Raw genomic sequence first — 23,154 nt, forward strand, 5'->3', positions numbered from 1 at the left:
ACGGCCAGACCGTTCAGTGCAAACATGGCGAAGGAAGTGGCGGACGGGGTGCACGTGCCCCTTCCCGGAAGATGCAGCTTTTACGTGGACAGAAAAAAACGTTTCTGCAAAATGATCGTTGCGCATGGGAAGACTGTCTGCGGAGAACACATGAGCGCCGTACGTGTGCGTGGGTACAGCGAGAATACTGAGTTGTCCTTTACGGGGTTCTCAGCCGTTTGGGACGGTGGTCCTCAAGTTCACTTCTAATGGGGTCCTTGTAGCGTACGGGTTTTTGTCCTAATCAGTTTCTTCTTTTAATAGGGCACCATCCTTCATATGGAGCAAGCTGATGTTTAATATTTCTATTAATTTTTATTTTTTGTATAAGTGCAGATGTTACATACTAGATATGCTAAATGCTTACTGAATGAAACCGGGGTTCGTGTGTGCTAGATGGACTTCACACCTCTTGCTTTTTAATATTCTTCTAGATATTCAAGCCACTATGCACAGGTCCCTCCATTTAATTTCCTGTCCAGTAAATGTTTCCATAGAAACATGGAGTTCTGCACAAAGCTTGCATGCAGTTTTTGACTCCCTTGCATCAGGGCCGACTTAACAGCATGATAGGCCCCCTGGCAAAGCAGTGCACTGGGGGTCCCTACCTGCGCAACCACTCAGCAAGTCACAACATACATAGACTAGCGTTGGCCCACCAGGCCTTTGCCCGGCGTGCCCATGCGTTAAGACGGCCCAGTTTAGCATCCCACCTCCACTCCAAAAAAGGCCCCGAGAAGAGCGCGTGTGACTTTCAAGCAGTTTTAGGACATCGACACTAACCGTTTCACCAAATCTCTCCAAGATGTTAAATGAATGAAGCCATCGACGAGCACACTTCAACTTTTTATCTGCTTTTCTTAGTGAGGGTTGTAAACATGTAATACACACAGTAAATTAGAAATTATGTTCATAAGGAGAAGTTGCATGTGCAGAAGGAACACCGGATAAAGAAATGCCAAACGTTTGCATTAAACTTGAATGTTTGTATTTCTCTAAACCAGGGGAGTCAAACTCTGTTCCTGGTGGGCCGCAGTGGCTGCAGGTTCCATTCTAGCCGTCTTCTTAATTAGTGACCTAATTAACTTATTTTGCTGTAGTTTTGATTAACTTGACTCGGGCCCCTGAGTTGTTTCTCTTTCCTTATTAGCAGCCAAACAATAATGAAACACAAAACAAGCCACCCCGTGACCACCTCACCCCTGCCCACCACACAGTATCAGAAAATAAAGAAAGGTGAAGGTCTCAGTAAGGCTGATCTCTCAGGTCACCAGAACATCTCGACGGTGTTCTTAGAAAAAACAGAAAATCAACAGTTTTGGAAGATGTCTGCTGTGGCAGAATGAGAGCAGCAACAAGCCATGGAATTAAATAACGGGTTTAATTAACAGCGAGAATGGGCTTCTCATTAAGAAACTGGTTGGCGTGAAATTGGTTGGAGTTTGAAGCCCCAAGTTAGCTTGGCTCGTTTCATGTCTCATTTCTGTTTGCCTGTCATTTAATGAAAAGAATCAATTCAGAGGACTGGATCCTTAAAAACAGGGTTATGAAATTGAAGGGAAAAGGAGTTAATTAGCAAGGAAAACTGGTCACTGATTAGGAAACGGGTTGGAATGTAAACTTGCAGCCCTCCAGACCTGGAGTTCGACACCCCTGCTCTAAACTGTTAGGATTGAGGCCTTACTCTATGCTATACTATTGTACATTTGTGTGTTTGACTTCTGATTGGGACTTTATTTTAATTTAATTAATTTTATTGTAATCATTCCATACAAATCGATCAATTTTTACAAAAAAATAGGATTAAAAACAAGTCGACCCCCACCCCTGAGAGAGAGAGCATGGCCGACGGGTTGAAACTTAGGGCTTGTAAACATATAATTGATGGCTTTAATAGGGCAATAGAGATGAATGGAGAAGAAAAAGAAATGAGATAATTGCTTCCTCGGTGCTTTAAGAGCTTATTCTAAAATATTAGTGATTAGATCCTGCCAGGTTTTGAAAAAATTCTGTACAGATCCTCTAACTGAATATTTGATTTTTTCCAATTTCTTAATAGTATATAAAACATTCAGTTTCCCACTGACTTAAAAGAGGAAAGTTAGGTTTCTTCTAGTTTAGTGTAGTGAAGGCAATGCGATTGCAGTTTGTTTGCCCTTCTCCACTTTAAGCCCATCTGGAAGAACCCCAGACACAGCCGTTAGAGGTTTAGGAGGGATTGGGACACCAAGGCTGTCTGAAAGGTAATTAAAAATTTTGGTCCAGAATGATGTTAATTTGGTGCAGGCCCAGAACATGTGACCCAGTGAGGCTGGGACTTGATTGCAGTGTTTGCAGGTTGGATCTCGCCCTGGAAACATTTTGGACAGTTTTAGGCGAGACAGATGTGCTCGATATATATAATTTTGAGTTGAATAATTGTATGCTTTGCGCACATGGAGCTTGAGTGAAGTCTCTGCATTGCTACCTTCCACTCCATTCGTGCGGGGGGCCTGCTTGGAACATCTCATTTTTTCAAAGTAAACGCTTCGGACCCCGCGGGACACTCAGTCAAGAGCATTGAGGGGGTGGGACAGGTGTTAGCTCGCCTCACGGTGGACCGCCATTTTTGTTTATTTATTTGTGTTGGCTCTTCCAAGTGAAAATGTAAAGATTACTTCATATGCCCTTGTTGTACCAGGCTAAATCGTACAATCCCAGCCATTCTTTCAAGAATCATGGTGTCGCTCCCAAATCGGTTACGTGGCAGCCATCTTTGAGGGTGTGTTCAGATTCTTACTCGAATGTCATTACAGCTGCATTACCACCCCTGTACTGGCATCACTGTCCCTGCGTTCATTCCATTCAGAACTCTTATCCTCTCAATCCAAGCCGCCGATGGCACAGCCCGTCATTACGTCTGTGACCTTGTCAGGCCATTTGTTCCCTTGTGTTCTCTCTGCTCTGCTGGCTCTTTCACCCTGCAGCAATTCCAAACTTCGGTCCATGGGGAGGGAGCTTTACCTGCAGTGCCCGGCCAGTAGCCGTCAGAGACACATTGATTTGAATGTTTCAAAAAGCATACTTATTTAATTTAAGGTTTGCTCTTCTTTTACTTAGATTTTTGTCTGCCTATTTTTTTGTTGTATACGTATTTGTTGAATACTGGTTTTCATTTTGTTATTTGCTACACAGTTGTTTTGATTTGGGAAAATGGTTCAAGGGGTTCTTTAGAATAAGTGGGCAAAAATCAGAGAGAAGAGGTCCGATACTTCCATAAAATGTACTTATTCAATTATAACATATAAATACATATGAATAGTATAACGCAATAACAATAGGTTATAGAAATAAATATATATGCTTAAAGAGACAAACTTATACTTACAATAACATACATACAGTAACATACATCAAAAGACCCAGAGCCATCATCCTAGACCAGTAGACTGAGGGAGCCCGCATGTCAGTCTCGTCAGAGGATCAACCCCGTGTGCCTTTTATCATGTACCGGGCGGTATGCATCTTTCCCCACGGTTGAGCGTCCAAAGAAACTGAGGGCGGAACCTTCCCTTATATACTAATTAGGTGTCCTTGCCCAAAAGCGGCTTACGTGGAAGCAGTGTATGCAGAAGTGATCAATTTCAGCCTACCCCCTCCTTCCACGGGACACGGCGCTATTTTTCTTCTACTCGGCCTTGAGACTAGTGCCTGATACCAGAAGACACAGTAATATGCTTACATGTGAAAAAAGCCTCTCGAAGTGAAAAACAACTCCTTACATAGCCTTGGCTGTATCTTTAGAACATTCCCGGCTGTTTTTCCCAAAACATTAGTCTCGGTAGCTGATTCTGCGCTGAAGCGGCCAACGCCCATCTGCTCTCTTGATTCCCCCTCCCTCTCTTTATTTCACCTTTGCTTTTTACAGAGAAAAATCCTTCCATTACAACAGTTTATACTTTTGTTATGCTTTTTGTAGCACTTTGGGGTTATGAAAACCATGTGAACAAGTATTTCAGTTTTTACATCTATAAAAATATTTTGTATTTCAATGGATGTAGTGAGCCCGATATCATCTTGCAGGCTAAAGAGCAATGTACAAAATACACTGTCAAATTTTGCAACTGTGCCAAAGTTTAGAAATGTTTAGTTAAGTAATATTTTTTCTGTGCCATGCAAGTTTACACTTTAAATGATCTGGATATTCTTAGATGTGAGCGTAAAGCAAGTATGCTCGCAACTGCTTGTTAGGACTCTTCAAAGACTACAGAATCACGGCAGCATCAGAAGACACTCAGAATTGTGTGGACTGTTAAATGTTGCTCGGTTAAACGTTTGCAGCGAGCAGAAGAGCCACCACTTGACGTTTTTCTCGTGCTGAGCAGAGCGAGCCTGTTGGAGCCGTGTGCATCGTGAACAGGAGACGCCGCAGCCCTTCCCAGATGTTACAGCTGGTAGGTCATACTTTGCTTTTTTGGATAATTGAGTTTTCCTTCATTTTTATTTTCCAGAAAGAAGAAGGCAACAGAAAACGAATTCCGTGCCCATTAGATCCAAAACAGTAAGTATTAATAAATCGTAATCTGCCTTTACAACCGGCTACAAATAACAGGAGTGAGAGGTTATGTATTTAAACCGAATTCACAAAGTACCAGCACTCACCTTGAGGTACCAGTTACCATACAGTTCAGAGGACTGGGCCACTTCTTCTTATGCTTGTCTTCCATTTATATTCTGACTCTTCTATTACAATACAAGCACACAATTGTAAACAAAGGTATGAAAAAAAATTCCACATCCCATCCGGTAAGGCACATTATCCTCCATATTCTTTTGGCTGCTCCTGTTAGGGGTCTCCACAGCGGATCATCTTTTTCCCTCTCTTCCTGTCCTCGTCATCTTGTTCTGTCACACTCATCACCTGCATGTCCTCTCTCACCACATCCATAAACCTCCTCTTTGGCCTTCCTCTTCTCCTCTCCCCTGGCAGCTCTATCCATTGCACCCTTCTCCCAATATACCCCTCATCTCTCCTCTGCACATGTTCAAACCAACACCATCTCGCCTCTCTGACTTTGTCTCCCACCCGTCCATCCTGAGCTGACCCTCTAATGTCGTCATTTCTAATCCTGTCCATCCTCGTCACACCCAATGCAAATCTTAGCATCTTTAACTCTGCCACCTCCAGCTCTGTCTCCTGTGCCACCGTCTCCAGCCCATGTAACATAGCTGGTCTCACTACCGTCGTGTAGACCTTCCCTGTCACTCTTGCTGATACCCGTCTGTCACAAACCACTCCTGATACTCTTCTCCACCCATTCCACCCTACCTGCGCTCTCTTCTTCACCTTCTCTTCCACACTCCCCATTACTCTGTACTGTTGTTCCCACGTATTTAAACTCATCCACCTTTGTCAACCCTTCATCCTCACCACTCCACTGACCTCACTCTCGTTCACATTCATGTATTCTGTCGTGGTGGTCCTACTGACCTTCAGTCCTCTCCTCTCATATCTCCACCTCTCCAGGGTCTCCTCAACCTGCTCCCTACCTTCGCTACAGATCACAATATATACTTTATAAGTAGCTTCCGATTGATTTTACCATCTCTGTCTCTTATGTGTGTCTTATTCTTGATATCACTTTGTTCCAAAATACCCTGAAAGAAACGTGCTGCCTACGCTACCGAGTTAGGCACTGACTGCTTCTTTTCTCGCCCGTCCTGTAGCACGGTGTTTGAAGACAAACTTGAAAAGCATCTTAAGAAGTGTAATTCCCGGGAGAAGCCAAAACCCGTAAGCCATTTTTAAACATACTAATATTTACATGTTTTTCTCGCAGTCTTTCTATTTTACATCCTCCTGTTTTTAATTTCAAAAAAAGAGATTATGTACTTTGAATGCTCATTCTACAGGTTTACTTCATTCAGAATATTAACGCAGGTCAGGAGGCCAATGCTGACGCTGATTTTAAGCAGGTCAGTTTACAAGTGCTGCCTCAGTTTGCGATCATAAAACAAGCTAAATAAGACTAACGGTTAGCTATCAACCTTTTTTTCAGATTCCCTTGGCCTCGCGATCTAAGGAGGATCTGGCCTCTTTCATTAAAACGCTGAAGCAAGTGACAGCTGGTAGGTCACCATGTGTGGTCAGTGGCCACTGGCTTGTGTTTAACTTTTTGTTAGGAATTTCTGCTTCATATAAAGCTTAGCAAGTAGTCATTGAATGTATTCTCTGTATGCATTATTTTTTACTTCTTCTTTATCAAATTTCTTTAAGCAGATTAGGGTCTGATCTAAAAAATCAGGATCTAAACTAGAGTGGGGTTGTCTGCCATCCGATATCCTTGGTAATGACAAGATGCCAATCCATAGGAGAAATTTATATTTTGAATCTTGTGTGTGTATATCTGCTTGTATATCTCTCTATTATAAAAAAAAATCCTGGAAAGGAAAAGCAGGGCGACGAGACGTGATCTTCTCAGAAGACACTTAAAAGACCCGCAAGACGCAAACAATATCAAATAAGAGCACGGCCGGCAAAACACTCAGTCGTGTAAAGGCACGTACCACACACACATTCCGTGCTCTCAGCACATATAAAGCGGATAAGGACAATACGTTCTGATGAAACGTCAATGACTAAGGAAAGAAGAAAGAGCAGCGCGGAGAAAAGAGACCCAAAAGCGTTGGAGAGAAAAAAAGGCAGAGAAGGGATTATGAAAGCAGTGGAATTGGAAAGGCTCAAACAAACGATGGCGCGATACACACACAGAAAGGTACAGAATATGAAAGCAGTAAAATACAAAAGTATTGTAGCGTCCCAGCCAGGTTGAAGCCTTTTTGGTTTTAAGTGACCGTTAGGTCCGATTGAGGGAGGGCGGAGTACAGCATAGAAGGCTGATTGATGCGGTAAGGGGGTGTGCGAGACCCTGGGGTTGAGGGGTTGTTAGAAAGTTGTGTTTGGGGTATGAAGTTGGTGATTGTTCAAGTAAAACCTTTGTGACACTTTATTACGTCAGTCGCTATGGTATGAAAAAAAGACAGTAAAGATCGCATTAGCGCAAACAAAAGGAAATGAATCATCAGGACCAGGTGTGATCGGGAAAAAATATCAGGACAAAGCGAGATCAGAAATAAAAGGCAAAGAGCAGAAAACAAAGTCTTTTCGCCTTCGCATCATTCAATGCACAAAACGTAGATTTACACAATAATAGATCATACGCTATGAGAATCTGTGGTCCTGCAAAAGTTAAAGCAACGACAAGTTGAATTTCAAAGAAAACACAATTCGGTCAGGTGTATATTTATGATCACGGAGAAGCGAGGCAGATTTTAACAGGCGACAAGACAGGTAATGTATATATTCTACGAATAACATGAGTCACCAAAGGAGATCTTGATATGCCATTCGTATTAAAATGTTTACAGCTTCCTGTGAGAATAGCATTGGCTATGACAATCAACAAATCACAAACATTAGAAAACGTCAAATTATTTATTAGAGAAACTGAAACAATATTCACTCGCGGGCAGTTATACGTTGCGTTGTCACAATGCGTCTCCAAAAACGGAGTCAAAATTCAATACGATCTTGAAGAAAAGGTAATTCCAAATATTGTTTTTAATGAAGCTTTAATGTAAAAGTGCAAATAATTAAATTGAAACAATTCCACAGAAAAAAAAAATCTTTTAAAAATTGTATATCTGATTAACCCAACACGGGGGTTGGCAAGCGAAGCGAGTATTAGACAAATATAAATGAATGCTGTGTGTGTATGGAGCAGTCTCTACCGTCTCATAAATGGTTGTGGACTTTTTAAACATTCCCTTTCTGTTATAGCAAATAATTAAGGCGCATACCTTTTTGTTTATTTATATAAAGCTAGTAAATGTCATTGGTGTAAATAGTATATGGAAGACAAATAGATTAAGGGATATTTTAACCCTGCTTGTAACGTGTACCAGGCAATTATTAAAAAGAAAAAATAGTTCCAACTTGTCAGTTATTCCATTTCTTGTCAAATTAAAGAGGTGAACAATTTAAAACAAAATAGTAGATTATTCGTTTACTCTGTTTCTGAATACAAAAATGTTTAGGATGGATAAACTTTAGTGACAAAACAAAACACGTATGTGTAGGAAAAAGTGCATAAAGTGACATTTCCGTAGACTCGAGCTTTAGTTCTGTTCATTTTATTTAACTGGATTGATGTTACTAGACCTCGCTGTGACGGACTGATGCCCGGACATTAGCACAGTTCTTTTAAAAGTTGGAAGTTATTTCCAATGTAAAATACTAGAAGCACAGTGATTTTTTTTTTTGAGAAAAAATCCATCCATCCATCTATCCATCCATTATCCAACCTAACTACAGGGTCACGGGGGGTCTGCCGGAGCCAATCCCAGCCAACACAGGGCGCAAGGCAGGAAACAAACCCCGGGCAGGGCACACACGCACACACACTAGGGACAATTTTGGATCGCCAATGCACCTAACCTGCATGTCTTTGGACTGTGGGAGGAAACCCAGGCAGACACGAGGAGAACATGCAAACACCGCGCAGGGAGGACCCGAGAAAAAATCGCTCTACTAAATTTTGCTTTACAGAGAATATGTTTTTGTTTTTGTTGTACATACTGGCCTGGATTGTTTTACTGGTAAAATTACAGCCTTATGTCAGTAGCACTAGGGCAGGGGTGGGCAAAGTCATTCCTGGAGGGCGGGTTTTTGTTCCAACCCAGTTGCTTAATTAGAAAACAATCCTTGCCAATAATTACATTTCATGGCTTGTTAGTGCTTTAACTCTGCTATGTCACGTCATTCTCATAGCCTAGATTTTTTTTTTTCCATTCTAAGGATATCATACAAATACTTTGAAGTGTAAAACGGGTGAGTAATTCTCAGTCCTTCACTTTTTTCTCTTCTCTTTCCTTCCAAGTATTTAATTAAACCAAATAGTGCACGATAAATACACACAGGTGTAAAGGGTAACAAGCAAAATGGATAACTGCTAGTTTCTTTTGTCATTTGCATCTTATTGTTAATAAGGAGTACTTAAAAACCAAGAATGCAGCTGTTTAAGACTTAAATAAGCAATAAGGGTTCAAAATCTTAATGAGTGAGACAACTAAAATGAAGCAGAAGTGTTTCTAGAGCAATAAGTGCTTCTTATTAAGCAACTGGGTTGGAACAAAAACCTGCAGCCACTGCGGCCCTCCAGGAATGACTTTGCTCACCCCTGCACTAGGGTGTTGTACCGTGTTAGCCATTGTGAATGTAGTGAGAAGTCAAACAAAATCCATCCATCCATCCATTTTCTAACCCGCTGAATCCGAATAGGGTCACGGGGGTCTGCTGGAGCCAATCCCAGCCAACATAGGGCACAAGGCAGGAACCAATCCTGGGCAGGGTGCCAACCCACCGCAGGACACACACAAACACCCACACACCAAGCACACACTAGGGCCAATTTAGAATTGCCAATCCACCTAACCTGCATGTCTTTGGATTGTGGGAGGAAACCGGAGCGCCCGGAGGAAACCCACGCAGACACGGGGAGAACATGCAAACTCCACGCAGGGAGGACCCGGGAAGTGAACCTGGGTCTCCTAACTGCAAGGCAGCAGCGCTACCACTGCGCCACCGTGCCGCCCGTCAAACAAAATGACACCATTTATTGGCTAACTAAAAAGATTCCAGTATGCAAGCTTTCACAGGGAACTCCAGTTTCTGTATTCCATCTCGCCTGAAGAAGGGGCCTGAGTTGCCTGGAAAGGTTGCATATTGTAATCTTTTTAGTTAGCCAATAAAAGGGGTCATTTTGCTTGACTTCTCACTACAGCCTTATGTAAGAAAAGTGGTCATGTAATGGACACATTGGATTTTTATTAATGTTGTCTCCTGTTTTTAATTTGTGTTTATGGTCTATATTAGAATAAATGCATGTTCAGAGTCTGTCTCAGATCTTGAAAGGTTGCATTTAAATTAGTGTTACAAATTCCTAACTTACTTTTTTTTTTTCTCTCTCTCCATCCCAAACATCTTCAGGATTAAATGGTGACTATACAGACCAGACCCTGTCCCACCCTGCTTTACAAGAAGCATTAAGTGATAACAAGAATGGAGATTCTGCTATTAAGCACTTGAAGCAGCAGGTAAGCCCACCGAGACCCTGCCTTGACATTTGAGCTTTATTTATATATAATCTATAGAGTGTTGGATGGCTCAGAATACAGAACTACGACAAGCTGAAAAGAAGCGGCGGGGTTGTAGCTCGACAGTACTCCCATTATCTCTGTGCAGTGTATTTCAGAAACAGTAAACCTCAGATTGCATAGTTAGACTTTTACTCTGTCCTAGTCAGAGCACACCAATGTTCCAGGTTTTCTGTGTTTAGTTTGATTTTTCCATTCTGTGAGTTTAATCTGTGCATTATCTCTAAAAAACATAAGACATCAAGATGTTTAAAATTCGGCTGAACTCCACATTTCTTTATTTTCATTCATTTTGCCAGTCTTTATATGGCATCTTTCACAAGTCTGCGGTTTTCTGGCACCCTGCCTGGGGTTTGTTTCCTGCCTTGCACCCTGTGTTGGCTGGGATTGGCTCCAGCAGACCCCCGTGTCCCTGTAGTTAGGATATAGCGGGTTGGAAAATGGATGGATGGATATTTGGCAGATGCTGAGCACAGCCTGGTCTTCACCAGACACAGTGAACATTAGAACAATCTGGACGAGAACAGGCCATTCAGCCCAACAAAGCTCACCAGTCCTATCCACTTAATTCCTCTAAAAAAAACATCACGTTGAGTTTTGAAAGTTCCTAAAGTCTTACTGTCTACCATGGATGGATGGATCTTTCACAAGTACTTATGGTGCTTTTCCACTGCATAGTACGGCACAGCACGGTTCAGTACAGCTCACCTTGGTTCGGCTCAGTTTGCGTTTCGACTGCAGTTTAGTACCGCTTTAGAGTGGGCGCGATTATTCACGTGTCGTTATAGTTGCGCCGCCTCTACTGCTCGCTCTTCATTTTTTAACTTGTCCCTACACTGTTTGTAAGTCCGATGGTAGCCATGTGCGCCCAAGAGCTTAGCGACCTCCTGAAAAACTTTTTCATTCCGCGTCACCCCATCCAGCTCTCGCTGATCCGCTCCTCGGCTACCAACGAGAGGAACGTCTGTACTTCCTCAATAGACCACGAAACAGTCATTTTTGGTTGAAACAAAATGGTGGGTCCGAACCTTCGCTGGCTGTGCTAAAAATCTAACAGGTCTGTTGTGTCTCGTGTCGCAAGTTCAATGACGCAGTAATGACGATTTTCTCCGGCCAATCAGTGACCAGCAGAGTTTACACGTCACGTTTTGGTAACGGTTCGGCGCGCTTGGAACCTCGGCTGAGGTGGTACTCTAAATAGGACCAGGTACTGTTCCCAGTGGAAAACCCCCCAAAAGTGAGCTGAACTGAACCGTGTCGTGTCGTGCCGTACTATGCAGTGGAAAAGCGCCTTAAGCAAGTCGCAGTAGCAGTTTTAATTACAATAAAATACAATAGGAAACGCTAGAAAAACTGAAAGCTCGAAATGGTCTGGCATTAAGGTAAGAATGCACACAGGACCCTCATGAAGGTATAAACTAATAGATTATTTAAATAAAAGCAAAGTTAGCATTAAGAAAGGTAAAGGTAACAAACCACTCTGAGTAAAAAAGATAGTAGACACGACATTGAATCTGATGTGCCTGATGAAGACCACACAGGCAAAATGCGCCGTTTCTTACCTTTTCTTTGTGGGATTTATCTTTGCAGATGCACCCAGACACAGCTCCTCACTAACTCCAAAGCTGGCACTGTAGGCTCAGTTTTGTCAGAATTCGTAACATTAATAATGTGTATTGTTGCTTTGCCAAAAAGACAAACGAAGGCAGTTCCAGCATACGTTAACCTATCATGTTGGCACTGAGCTAAAGGGGCCTGAACCACACACAGGATACCAGTTTGTTGTAAGTTGCACTCAAAGATACGCCAACAAGCGTCGTGTCTCAATAGCCTAACATGCCAGCCTGTGGAGTGTTGAGTGCAAACCAGAGTACCAGGAGAAAACCCACACTGGTGTGGCAGAGAACTGGCAGACTCTGTATGGACCACGACTATCCCAGGAATCCTGCTTATGTTCTTGGAGATGTGTGGCACCATTGCCAACACGACAGACCTGCTTATAGGGTCATTATTGCATTAAATTCTTTCTTTGGTGTGCTAATCTGAATACAACATGTTGCTCTTCTCCGGTGCCGTGATTAGTGAGTATAACAGAGTTATGTTGGGACTTCAGTCTCCCTTATCAGAATGCAGTTTACAATATTGTCCACCATCAGGAGACGTATTAATTTAGCAGATTTTAAAAGATGATTAGAAAACGGCAATAATAAAAGTAAATATGCACTTTGACCACTCAAGCCTAACAAATTATTAAAGGAGCTGTGGAACGTCCCGGGTTCATATAATAAGAATAATAACTTACACAACAGGCAAAGGAATAGAAAAAGAAGTAAGACATTTAACATGAACTTGTTAATCTAGTTTAGAGTTGCAGAGGGGCCAGAGTCTGTCCAGACAGCACTGGGCACAAGGTGGGAAACAGCCCTGCACAAAGCCCTGTCCACCACATGGCACACTCAGTACCACGCTGACATTGGACTGATTTAGAATCGCCAGTCATCCCTACATGCTCATCTTTATTGAGGACGGGCGGGTTTTAGGCTGAGCCGACGACATCAACTGGACGTGACATTTTTGACCCCAGGATGCTGGATCCTTATGAGACAGTAAAATTAATTACTGTGCCATATAAGAAAAATGTTATCCAGTATAAACCTACTGGGAAGGAAGTCACAGCAATTGGTTTCTTTTTGCTAAGCACCACCCTGCCACTGAAACACAGCAGCCCAAAACTGCAACCTTTATCTTCAGGTCAGTTTAAAAGTAGTTTACTCGGGTTGGCCATTTGCCCCAGAATTGCTTACTAGTTTTAATTTCATGTGTTTTCAGAAATAGGGCAGCACGGTGGCGCAGTGGGTAGCGCTGCTGCCTTGCAGTTAGGAGACCCTTAAGGGTTCGCTTCCCGGGTCCTCCCTACGTAGACTTTGCATGTTCTCCCCGTGTCTGCGTGGGTTTCCTCCCACAGTCCAAAGACATGCAGGTCAGGTGAATTGGCAATCCTAAATTGTCCCGAGTGTGTGCGTGTGTGCCCTGAGGTGGGCTGGCGCCTTGTGTTGGCTGGGATTGGCTCCAGCAGACCCCCATGACCCTGTATTAGGATATAGTGGGTTGGATAATGGATGGATGGATGTGTTTTCAGAAATGGTTCACTTTATGTGCTTCACGCCTTTTTACAGATGTTGCAGCTCATTTCATTTCACTGCTTTTTAATTGTCTGGGCTGGATTCATAGTACCCACTGTTACTGTCAAACCAATTTATCATAAACTGACCAGGGTTAGCAGGTTTCTACTTTCAATGTGGTTTGACAAGATTATTAATGTGAAATTAAAAGGCATGTCCTCCTGGTCGATATCTGACTGGTTTCTGGAGTGCTTCCTGTTAACCTGCTTGTCTTTATTGGGGAGCTTTCTGGTTTGAGTGAAAAATGGTGGACACACTTCAGCTACTGTGTAGTGCTAAGCTCTGTCGCCCTCCTCTTCCTCAGGCATCGCTTCTTGGAAACATGGACCGCTTGGGACTACTGGGTCCAGATAGGTGTTTTGTGGAATTTGGAGCTGGAAGAGGAAAGCTGTCCCATTGGGTGGACATTGCCTTGAGGGACGTTCGTAATGTTCACTTTCTTCTAGTGGAAAGGGCCACCACCCGGTTCAAGGTACAAGTTGCACATGCATTATTTTTAATTTATTTAATTTTTTTTTTTATGTATTGTGTCCCCAACAAGCAGTTGGGATGACAAACATATTTAAGGTGGAAAAAGGAAATATTTTTTGCTAACTACTTTTGTATTTCAGACTTGTTCAGTTCTTACATTTTGATTGCTAGATGATTCAAGTTCTGACTTTTGAAGTGATATTTTGAAGTGCAAAGAGACTAAAAGAGAACAAGGGTCATGCAGGACCTCTTGTGTGACTACAGTTTTTTTTAGGTGGTCAAAGCCCTGTGTCACTTATGAAGTTTGGAGACCACCATTGGGTTCTGGAGAGCCCTTAACTCCTCCTTGGTGTGTTTTGGTATCTTGTGTTCTGGTATCTGGTTGTCGATGTCCATGAATGACGCCAAGCTGGCGTGTGTGCGCCCATTCACCACAGCTGCATTTTGGGTTAGCTGTTTTCTCTCTTGCAGGTGGATGGAAAGCATCAGGGCAGCACTTCGGTGTTTGAGAGGCTGCAGGTGGACATTCAGCACCTTTGTTTAAGTAAGCATTGAGTGGAGGAAGACGGCCTGCTGATTTGCAGCACAACTTCTAGTGAAGTCCACACACCGGCTTCTCTTTTTGTATTTCAGGTAAGGTTCCCCTACTCGTGAAAGAGCGTCTTCCCGTGATTGGAATTGGGAAGCACCTGTGTGGCGCTGCTACAGGTTGGTTGGTTGGTTTTTTATTCGTTTTTCTTAATTCTCAAACACTTGTCTTAGTGGTTTTTTTTTTTTGTTAATTGGGAAGAGGTGAGGTGTTCTGAAATTCCTTTTGAAATCAATTGGTTGAGGTCATTTTGGATAAAATACTAGATATTCAAAAATATAACAGTTTGTCTGCAACAAAAACTACACTACTATTTTGTTAAGGCCAACAATTTCAGTTTCAGTTTTTGGTTGACCTCATGCAATCACATCAAAACAAATTTGTATTTATTTCAGGTAAAATCTTCATTATCTCTTACTAGCAGGAGTACCCGGCGTTGCCCAGGAATCAATTACCGGTGCCAAATGAAAGAAACAGAACATAGAAATAGAAGAAACAGTTTTGTGATTCACATTTTATTGTCTGGATTCTGTCTGCTGTGGTGTTTCAGACGCCCTTGAAATAGACTTTCTTGTGGCATCTGAAGTGGACCTTCCAATTCTACGTCTTTTTTACGGTGGCATGGGTATATTAGCGAAAAGAAGGACAATTATAATGTGTTACATGGTATTACGTGCAGAATACGCACCACAGTGAGATGAATTAACGTTATTTACAATACGTCGGAAAGCGAACAAATAGCAGCCGTCAGTCAGAAAGAGCAACTCTGAAATCGTACTGTGAGTCGGAAAGCGAGGAAAGAGCACCACAAATACGGAAAGCCAGTGAGAAAGAGTAGCACTAAAACTGTACTGGGAAAAATGGCGGGGAGGGGTGCTCTTTTTGTAAGGAGCGTCTGTGCTGAACCCTGATGCCATGTAATGGACGTTGGCGATGGTAACTACAGAGAGAAGGGACACACAACCGGTGCTGAGTTTGGGGAAAATGCTGGGGGAAGGATGCTGTCTTTTTAAGGCGAGTCGCTGTTCAAACGTGCTGCCACATAACGGACGCTGGCGAATGAAATACAACACTATCAGTACGTGTGGGAGTGAGACGTGCGGAAACGCGAGTGTGTCTGCCCGTCACGCGCACTGGGTCGTTCACGTTTTACATCCATACGGCAGTTCGCTTTCACCCGATCAAAGCAGTCGGCCTTCTCATACTTGGGACACTTTCGCCATCTGTTGGCAATTTAAAGAAACATGTGTAAAGAGCGACGCACAGAGACCAGAGCTGCCGCTAGATGGCGCCGCTGTGAACGTCTGTTGCAACGTGTGGCCATCTTGTCCATGATAAGTACGGGGACGTGTGCCAAACGTTGTGTCGGTGAAAAGGTGCCCTGTGGTTCACCACGAAACAGTTTTCCCAACCAAACATACCCCATGACCTCCTCCTGGTCACAAAGGAGCCCCATCCCCAGTTTGGTGCCGATCGGACACCCGGTGCAGATTTGTATGGCGGACAAACAAACACACATACATACATCGACTCTGCTTTATATGTTAGATAAAAGCAGATTATGAACATAATATGTATGCATAGGCCTTAAGATGGCATTATAAGCTTCAGAAAATCTGATAGTTACAGGTGTTTAACTGTTTGCTGTTTAATTATATGTGTATATAATACTGGAAACGTTGATTTTGTAGTCTTTTAAACAAAACATTCCAGTTTGGTGCTAATCATTCATATGGAGCAGAAGTCCTCGTCAATTCAAATCAGCAGTGAGACTTGAGCAAATGTTTATCCTTCCCTCCTTAAATGCCTCAAACTATCGACACATTGCACATTTTGCTTCTAATTTCCACCATTTTAAGGAGCATTTTTGTATAAGCAAACACCCCAGTAGTGACGCTTTTTTTATGCATAATGCCCGACTGTGAGTGACAGCCACTACGTATTCATCTACGTCAGAACTAGTTTGCTTTGTTCACAAGTAAAATGTGGACGTCACTAGTTGAAAATCCATCCAATCCATTATCCAACCCGCTGGTCACGGGGGTCCGCTGGAGCCAATCCCAGCCAACACAGGGTGCAAGGCAGGAAACAAACTCTAGGCAGGGTGCCAGCCCACCGCAGGGCACACACACACACACTAGGGACAATTTAGGGTCGCCAATGCACCTAACCTGCATGTCTTTGGACTGTGGGAAGTGACACGGGGAGAACATGCAAAGTCCACGCAGGGAGGACCCAGGATGCGAACCCAGTTCTCCATACTGCAAGGCAACTAGTTGAAACATTTTATTAAAATTCAGTTGAAAAGAAAAATCTTGTTTTTATTGATGTATTTGTTTGTATCTGTGGTGAGCAGAAAGGAGCGTTTCGGCAATGCGCCCAAAGAGGCAGCAGACCTAGAAAATACACAAATGGGCTTCAGAGAACTTGTTTGTCCCCTTAGAGTGTGTTTTGATGACTAATGTTAATTATTGAAGTAATTGTGTATATTATAATAGAATCTGGTGGTGTTTAAAGGAAAACCCATCAATTTTAGGAACTGGTGATTGGGTTTTCCAATGGTGAGTGTTTGCTTAATGAGGGTTTTTCTTTAGGAGCACTTTATGTTCGTAACGAAGGGAAGTCTACAGTATATAGAACACATGGTTTTTGAGACTTGCCAGAAAATCACCTTTGAGTGAATAATTTTATCTTATTGTTCATTCTCAGAAACTATGTGACTTTTGTATATCCATTGCCATTTTATAGAGCCCAGTTTCGTGAACTGTGGCATGCGGTTTGCCGTTCTTGGGTCGCGGCTCACTTTGTATTTAACATGAGTAGGTCCTGTACTGTTTGTGAAGTTTCTTGCTATGGGCTGCTGCAAGTTGTTTAAGCAATCGACGTTGCTCTGTTGTGACTCATTAGTGAATCTGCAAGTAGGATCCGACTGTCCTCTTTCTATGATGTCCAGCAGTTCAAGTAGGAGACAACTTTAGAAACGGGACTCGGTGAGGTTAGCTTTCCAAAGTGAGCTGTTTGGAATCGATTGATGGGGAGGCTGTGGAAGACAAACTGGCCTAATAATTTAGCACACAGAGTCAAGGATTTATTTACAATTCTACAAGTACGGGTGCATCTCAATAAATTAGAATATTTATTTCAGTAATGCAATTCAAAAAGTGAAACTCTTATATAGAATCATTACACACAGAGTGATGTATTTCAAGCGTTTATTTCTTTCCAATTTGCTGATTATGGCCTACAGGAAATGAAAACTCAAAAGTAAGCATCTCAGAAAATTAGAATATTACATAAACCAATAAAAAAAAGATTTTTAATACAGAAATGTCGGCCTACTGAAAGTCTGTCCATGTATGCACTCATACTGTAACTTGGTCAGAGCAACTTTTGCATGAATTACTGCATCAATGTGGCATGGCATGGCATCGAGGCGACAACTCTGTGGCACTGCTGAGGAGTTATGGAAGCCCAGGATGCTATGATCACGGCCTTCAGCTCATCTGCATTGTTGGCTCTGCTGTCTCTCATCTTCCTCTTCCTCATACATTCTCTAAGGGGTTTAGGTCAGGCGAGTTTGCTGGCCAATCAAGTACAGTGATACCACGATCATTAAACCAGGTATTGGTACTTTTGGCAGTGTGGGCAGGTGCCAAGTCCTGCTAGAAAATGAAATCGGCATCTCCATAAAGCTTGTCAGCAGAGCGAAGCATGAAGTGCTCTAAAATGTCCTGGTAGACAGCTGTACTGATTTTGGAGTTGATAAAACACAGTGGAACAACACCAGCAGATGACATGGCTCCCCAAATCATCACACTGGACCTCAGTCAACTTGGATTCTGTGCCTCTCCACTCTTCCTCCAGACTCAGACCTTGATTTCCAAATTGATCTGAAAAGAGGGCTTTGGACCACTGAGCTGTTAACAGTCCAGTCCGTTTTCTCCTTCGCCCAGGTAAGACGCTTTTGACGTGGTCTCTGGTTCAGGAGTGGCTTGACACGATGAATGCTATGACAGTTGTGGCCCACGTCCCCGATACACATGTCTGTCTGTGTGTGGTGACTCTTGAAGCACCGACTCCAGCCCCGGTCCACTCCTTGGGAATCTTCCTCCAAATTCTTCACAATCCTCTCAAGGCTGTGGTTCTTCCTGTTGCTTGTGCACCTTTTTGTGTCACATTTTTTCCTTCCACTTAACTTTCCATTAATATGCTTGGCTACTGCACTCTGTGAACAGCCAGCTTCTTTAGCAATGACCTTTTGTGGCTTCCCCTCCTTGTGCCGGGTCTCAATGACTGTCTTCTGGACGACTGTCAAGTCAGTGGTCTTCCCCATGATTGTGTGGCCTACTGAAGCAGACTGAAAGACCATTTAAAGGCCCAGGACACCTTTGCAGGTGTCTTGGGTTAATTAGCTGAGTGGAGTGTCACGCTAGGAGTCTACGATATTGAACTTTCTCACAATATTCTAATTTTCTGAGATACTGAATTTTGGGGTTTCATTAACTATAAACTACAATCGGCAAAATGGAAAGAAATAAACTTTTCGATGATATTCTAATTCATTGAGATGCACCTGTAGAAATGAGCACTGGACAGATTCCCCGATGTAATGCAGCAACATTCTTTTGGCTTAAGGGTGAATCACAAACTCGAGGACGTCCATGGAAATGAAGGGGAAGTGCATTTAAAACTGAAGTCAGGAAGCACTTCTCTACACAAAGAGATGTAGGACTCTGAAACAAACCACCGAGACACGCAGTTGAAACATAAACCTTGACAACCTTTATTTAACACTAGAATTACCAGAGCCTACAAAAAAACTCGTAGATCCGTCCTTCCTTAAAACGCTTCGCACCTCTCAGTTGGCGTCTTTTGTACTTTAAATGTGTTGATAAAGCAGCCTGCTGTCACATCCCCACACCGGTGCACAGTTTTCTCAGCTCAAGTCTCTTTACCTGCATGTCAGTTGCTTGGAGTTGTATAGAGTGAGAAGCCAAGCAAAATGACACCTTTTATAAATACTATATTGTTATTTGCAACACTTGCATTTCATGTGTGTTCGTGTCTACAACGATCTATGTAAACACCTTGTTAAAACAGAAGCGTGTTTCATGTTTTGGTAATAATTGACAAAATGTAGACATGAAGTTTTATATTGTGTGAAGCCTGAATTCCAAATATCAAAGAAACACTTCCACAAAAGGTACAAATATAACAGAACAAATGCGCTTCCATTCAAAAATATAACTACAGAAAAAGAACCAGCAATAGCATTTCGACGTTTTCACAGAACTGAGATGGCACTGATTAAGATCACTAATGATCAGGCCTAATCACAATCCTTGTTCTTCTTGACCTCAGTGCTGCATTCGACACTGTCTGTCATTCCACCTTACTAAACAGGTTATCTGCACTCAGTATTTCTCACATCCCGTTAACTTGGTTTAAGTCGTATCTTACAGACAGAACTCAATTCATTCAGCTGGACACATGTACCTCTACTCCCACTCCCGTAGTATCTGGGGTTCCTCAAGGTTCTGTCCTTGGCCCCTTGCTGTTTATCATTTATCTGCTTCCTTTGGGTGTCATTTTTCGTAAATGGAAGATAAACTTTCATTGTTACGCAGATGATACCCAGTTATATATCTCAACTTCACCATCTGCATCGCTTCCACCATCCTCACTTACTGATTGCCTTGCTGAGATCAAGTCTTGGTTTTCTTCTAACTTCTTGCAGTTGAACTCCAATAAAACTGAGGTGCTTCTTATGGGCACAAAATCTGCAATTGCGAAGGCATCAAAGATCTCAGTATTAATAGACAACACATCTGTTACCTGCACAGATCAGATAAAAAGCCTTGGTGTAATTCTGGACAGCACGTTGTCTTTTCAGTCTCACATTAGTTCTGTTACCCGAGCAGCTTACTTCTACCTGCGTAACATTAATCGCCTGCGTCCATCTTTGTCAAATCACTCGACTGCTATTTCAGTCAACAGTTTGGTCACCTCCTGCCTGGACTATTGCAACTCACTTCTCTTTGGTCTGCCCCAAAAGTTACTACATAAACTTCAACTTGTTCAGAATTCGGCTGCTCGTATAATTACTAAAACACCCGACTCTGATCACATTACGCCTGTTATTCAGCAGCTTCATTGGCTGCCAATAAAGTTTAGGGTCAACTATAAAATTTTAGTCCTTACATATAAGGCTATTCATAATCTTGCCCCTACATACAGTTGTGTGAAAAACTATTTGCCCCCTTCCTGATTTCTTATTCTTTTGCATGTTTGTCACACAAAATGTTTCTGATCATCAAACACATTTAACCATTAGTCAAATATAACACAAGTAAACACAAAATGCAGTTTTTAAATGATGGTTTTTATTATTTAGGGAGAAAAAATCCAAACCTACATGGCCCTGTGTGAAAAAGTAATTGCCCCTGAACCTAATAACTGGTTGGGCCACCCTTAGCAGCAATAACTGCAATCAAGCGTTTATGATAACTTGCAGTGAGTCTTTTACAGGCTCTGGAGGAATTTTGGCCCACTCATCTTTGCAGAATTGTTGTAATTCAGCTTTATTTGAGGGTTTTCTAGCATGAAGCGCCTTTTTAAGGTCATGCCATAGCATCTCAATTGGATTCAGGTCAGGACTTTGACTAGGCCACTCCAAAGTCTTCATTTTGAGGTGGATTTGCTGGTGTGTTTTGGGTCATTGTCCTGTTGCAGCACCCAAGATCGCTTCAGCTTGAGTTGACGAACAGATGGCCGGACATTCTCCTTCAGGATTTTTGGTAGACAGTAGAATTCATGGTTCCATCTATCACAGCAAGCCTTCCAGGTCCTGAAGCAGCAAAACAACCCCAGACCATCACACTACCACCACCATATTTTACTGTTGGTATGATGTTCTTTTTCTGAAATGCTGTGTTCCTTTTACGCCAGATGTAACAGGACATTTGCCTTCCAAAAGTTCAACTTTTGTCTCATCAGTCCACAAGGTATTTTCCAAAAGTCTTGGCAATCATTGAGATGTTTCTTAGCAAAATTGAGACGAGCCCTAATGTTCTTTTTGCTTAACTGTGGTTTGCGTCTTGGAAATCTGCCACGCAGGCCGTTTTTGCCCAGTCTCTTTCTTATGGTGGAGTCGTGAACACTGACCTTAATTGAGGCAAGTGAGGCCTGCAGTTCTTTAGACGTTGTCCTGGGGTCTTTTGTGACCTCTCGGATGAGTCGTCTCTGCGCTCTTGGGGTAATTTTGGTCGGCCGGCCTGCCACTCCTGGGAAGGTTCACCACTGTTCCATGTTTTTGCCATTTGTGGATAATGGCTCTCACTGTGGTTCGCTGGAGTCCCAAAGCTTTAGAAATGGCTTTATAACCTTTACCAGACTGATAGATCTCAATGACTTCTGTTCTCATTTGTTCCTGAATTTCTTTGGATCTTGGCATGATGTCTAGCTTTTGAGGTGCTTTTGGTCGACTTCTCTGTGTCAGGCAGCTCCTATTGAAGTGATTTCTTGATTGAAACAGGTGTGGCAGTAATCAGGAAATTGAACTCAGGTGTGATACACCACAGTTAGGTGATTTTTAACAAGGGGGCAATTACTTTTTCACACAGGGCCATGTAGGTTTGGATTTTTTCTCCCTAAATAATAAAAACCATCATTTAAAAACTGGATTTTGTGTTTACTTGTGTTATATTTGACTAATAGTTAAATGTGTTTGATGATCAGAAACATTTTGTGTGACAAACATGCAAAAGAATAAGAAATCAGGAAGGGGGCAAATAGTTTTTCACACCATTGTATCTCTCACAGCTCCTACAAGTCACTAAACCCTCCCGTATGCTCAGATCCTCTTCTTCCATCAACTTAAATAATCCACCAGCACGTCTTGTCACGATGGGATATCCAGCGTTTAGCAGATCGGCACCCTCCTTATGGAACTCATTACCTGCCTACCTTAGGAACACGACTACCCTTCACCAATTTCAGGTTAATCTTAAAACTCATCTGTTCAAAATGGCTTATTCACTGTAATTGTTACTGGTGTTGTTTTATTTGGAGTTTAAATTCTTTAGTTATTGAATGTTTAATTTTTATCTGATTGTACAGTGACCTTGAGTTTTTTGAAAGGCGCTTCAAATAAAATGTAGTATTATTATTAGGGTGCGACATTGACACCACTTTGCTATGACCGCTTCGGTGGCACAGCGGTATCAACTGTTGACTGGTAATCTAAGCTTCACAGGTTCAATCCCGGACGAGTCCGTTTTGAGAAGTGAGCTGCTCGTATTCTTACTATTTTAGAATCAAAACATACATTTGATTTCAGTCTGTAACAGTCGGTGTAATTTATGATACTTGTAAAGGTTAGCTTTGTTTTTTTTTTTTTCATTTTATTTTTTATACCATCATACAATGCCACACTGGCATGATTCTGTCAAAGTCCATTACATGTCAAGCAAGCAGGTTTGCCACATCTGCTAAATTCTGCTTTCCAATGTTGCTTGGTTGTGGAGTTCTTTATCAATTGCCATCTCAAAGGTCAGTGGTGTACCTGCTTGTTCTGAGTCGGCCAATAACAATACAATAAATATACTGATTTATACTAAAATGATGGTTATTACTTCAATATTTCAACAGTCCCCGCCCCTTATCATCCATATTGAATCA

The 23,154-nt window shown here is 42.3% G+C and overlaps 1 protein-coding gene across 3 annotated transcripts in view; it reads left to right on the forward strand.

The window, feature by feature from the left end:
* The window catches only part of trmt13 (tRNA methyltransferase 13 homolog), a 27,815-nt gene continuing 4,661 nt past the window's right edge, over positions 1–23,154 (forward strand). Inside the window, exons 1-9 of one of the 3 annotated variants that reach the window (XM_039767284.1) lie at positions 1–165; positions 4,530–4,579; positions 5,746–5,812; positions 5,932–5,994; positions 6,078–6,147; positions 10,067–10,173; positions 13,720–13,887; positions 14,358–14,430; positions 14,520–14,594. In XM_039767284.1, the coding sequence (XP_039623218.1) occupies positions 25–165; positions 4,530–4,579; positions 5,746–5,812; positions 5,932–5,994; positions 6,078–6,147; positions 10,067–10,173; positions 13,720–13,887; positions 14,358–14,430; positions 14,520–14,594 (814 nt within the window). In that variant the 5' untranslated portion in view covers positions 1–24. Of the gene's footprint in view, positions 174–4,529; positions 4,580–5,745; positions 5,813–5,931; positions 5,995–6,077; positions 6,148–10,066; positions 10,174–13,719; positions 13,888–14,357; positions 14,431–14,519; positions 14,595–23,154 lie in introns of all 3 variants that reach the window. The other 2 variants (XM_039767286.1, XM_039767285.1) reach the window with 2 other exon arrangements.

Source organism: Polypterus senegalus, chromosome 10, assembly GCF_016835505.1.
Source record: "Polypterus senegalus isolate Bchr_013 chromosome 10, ASM1683550v1, whole genome shotgun sequence".
Lineage (NCBI taxonomy): Eukaryota > Metazoa > Chordata > Cladistia > Polypteriformes > Polypteridae > Polypterus > Polypterus senegalus.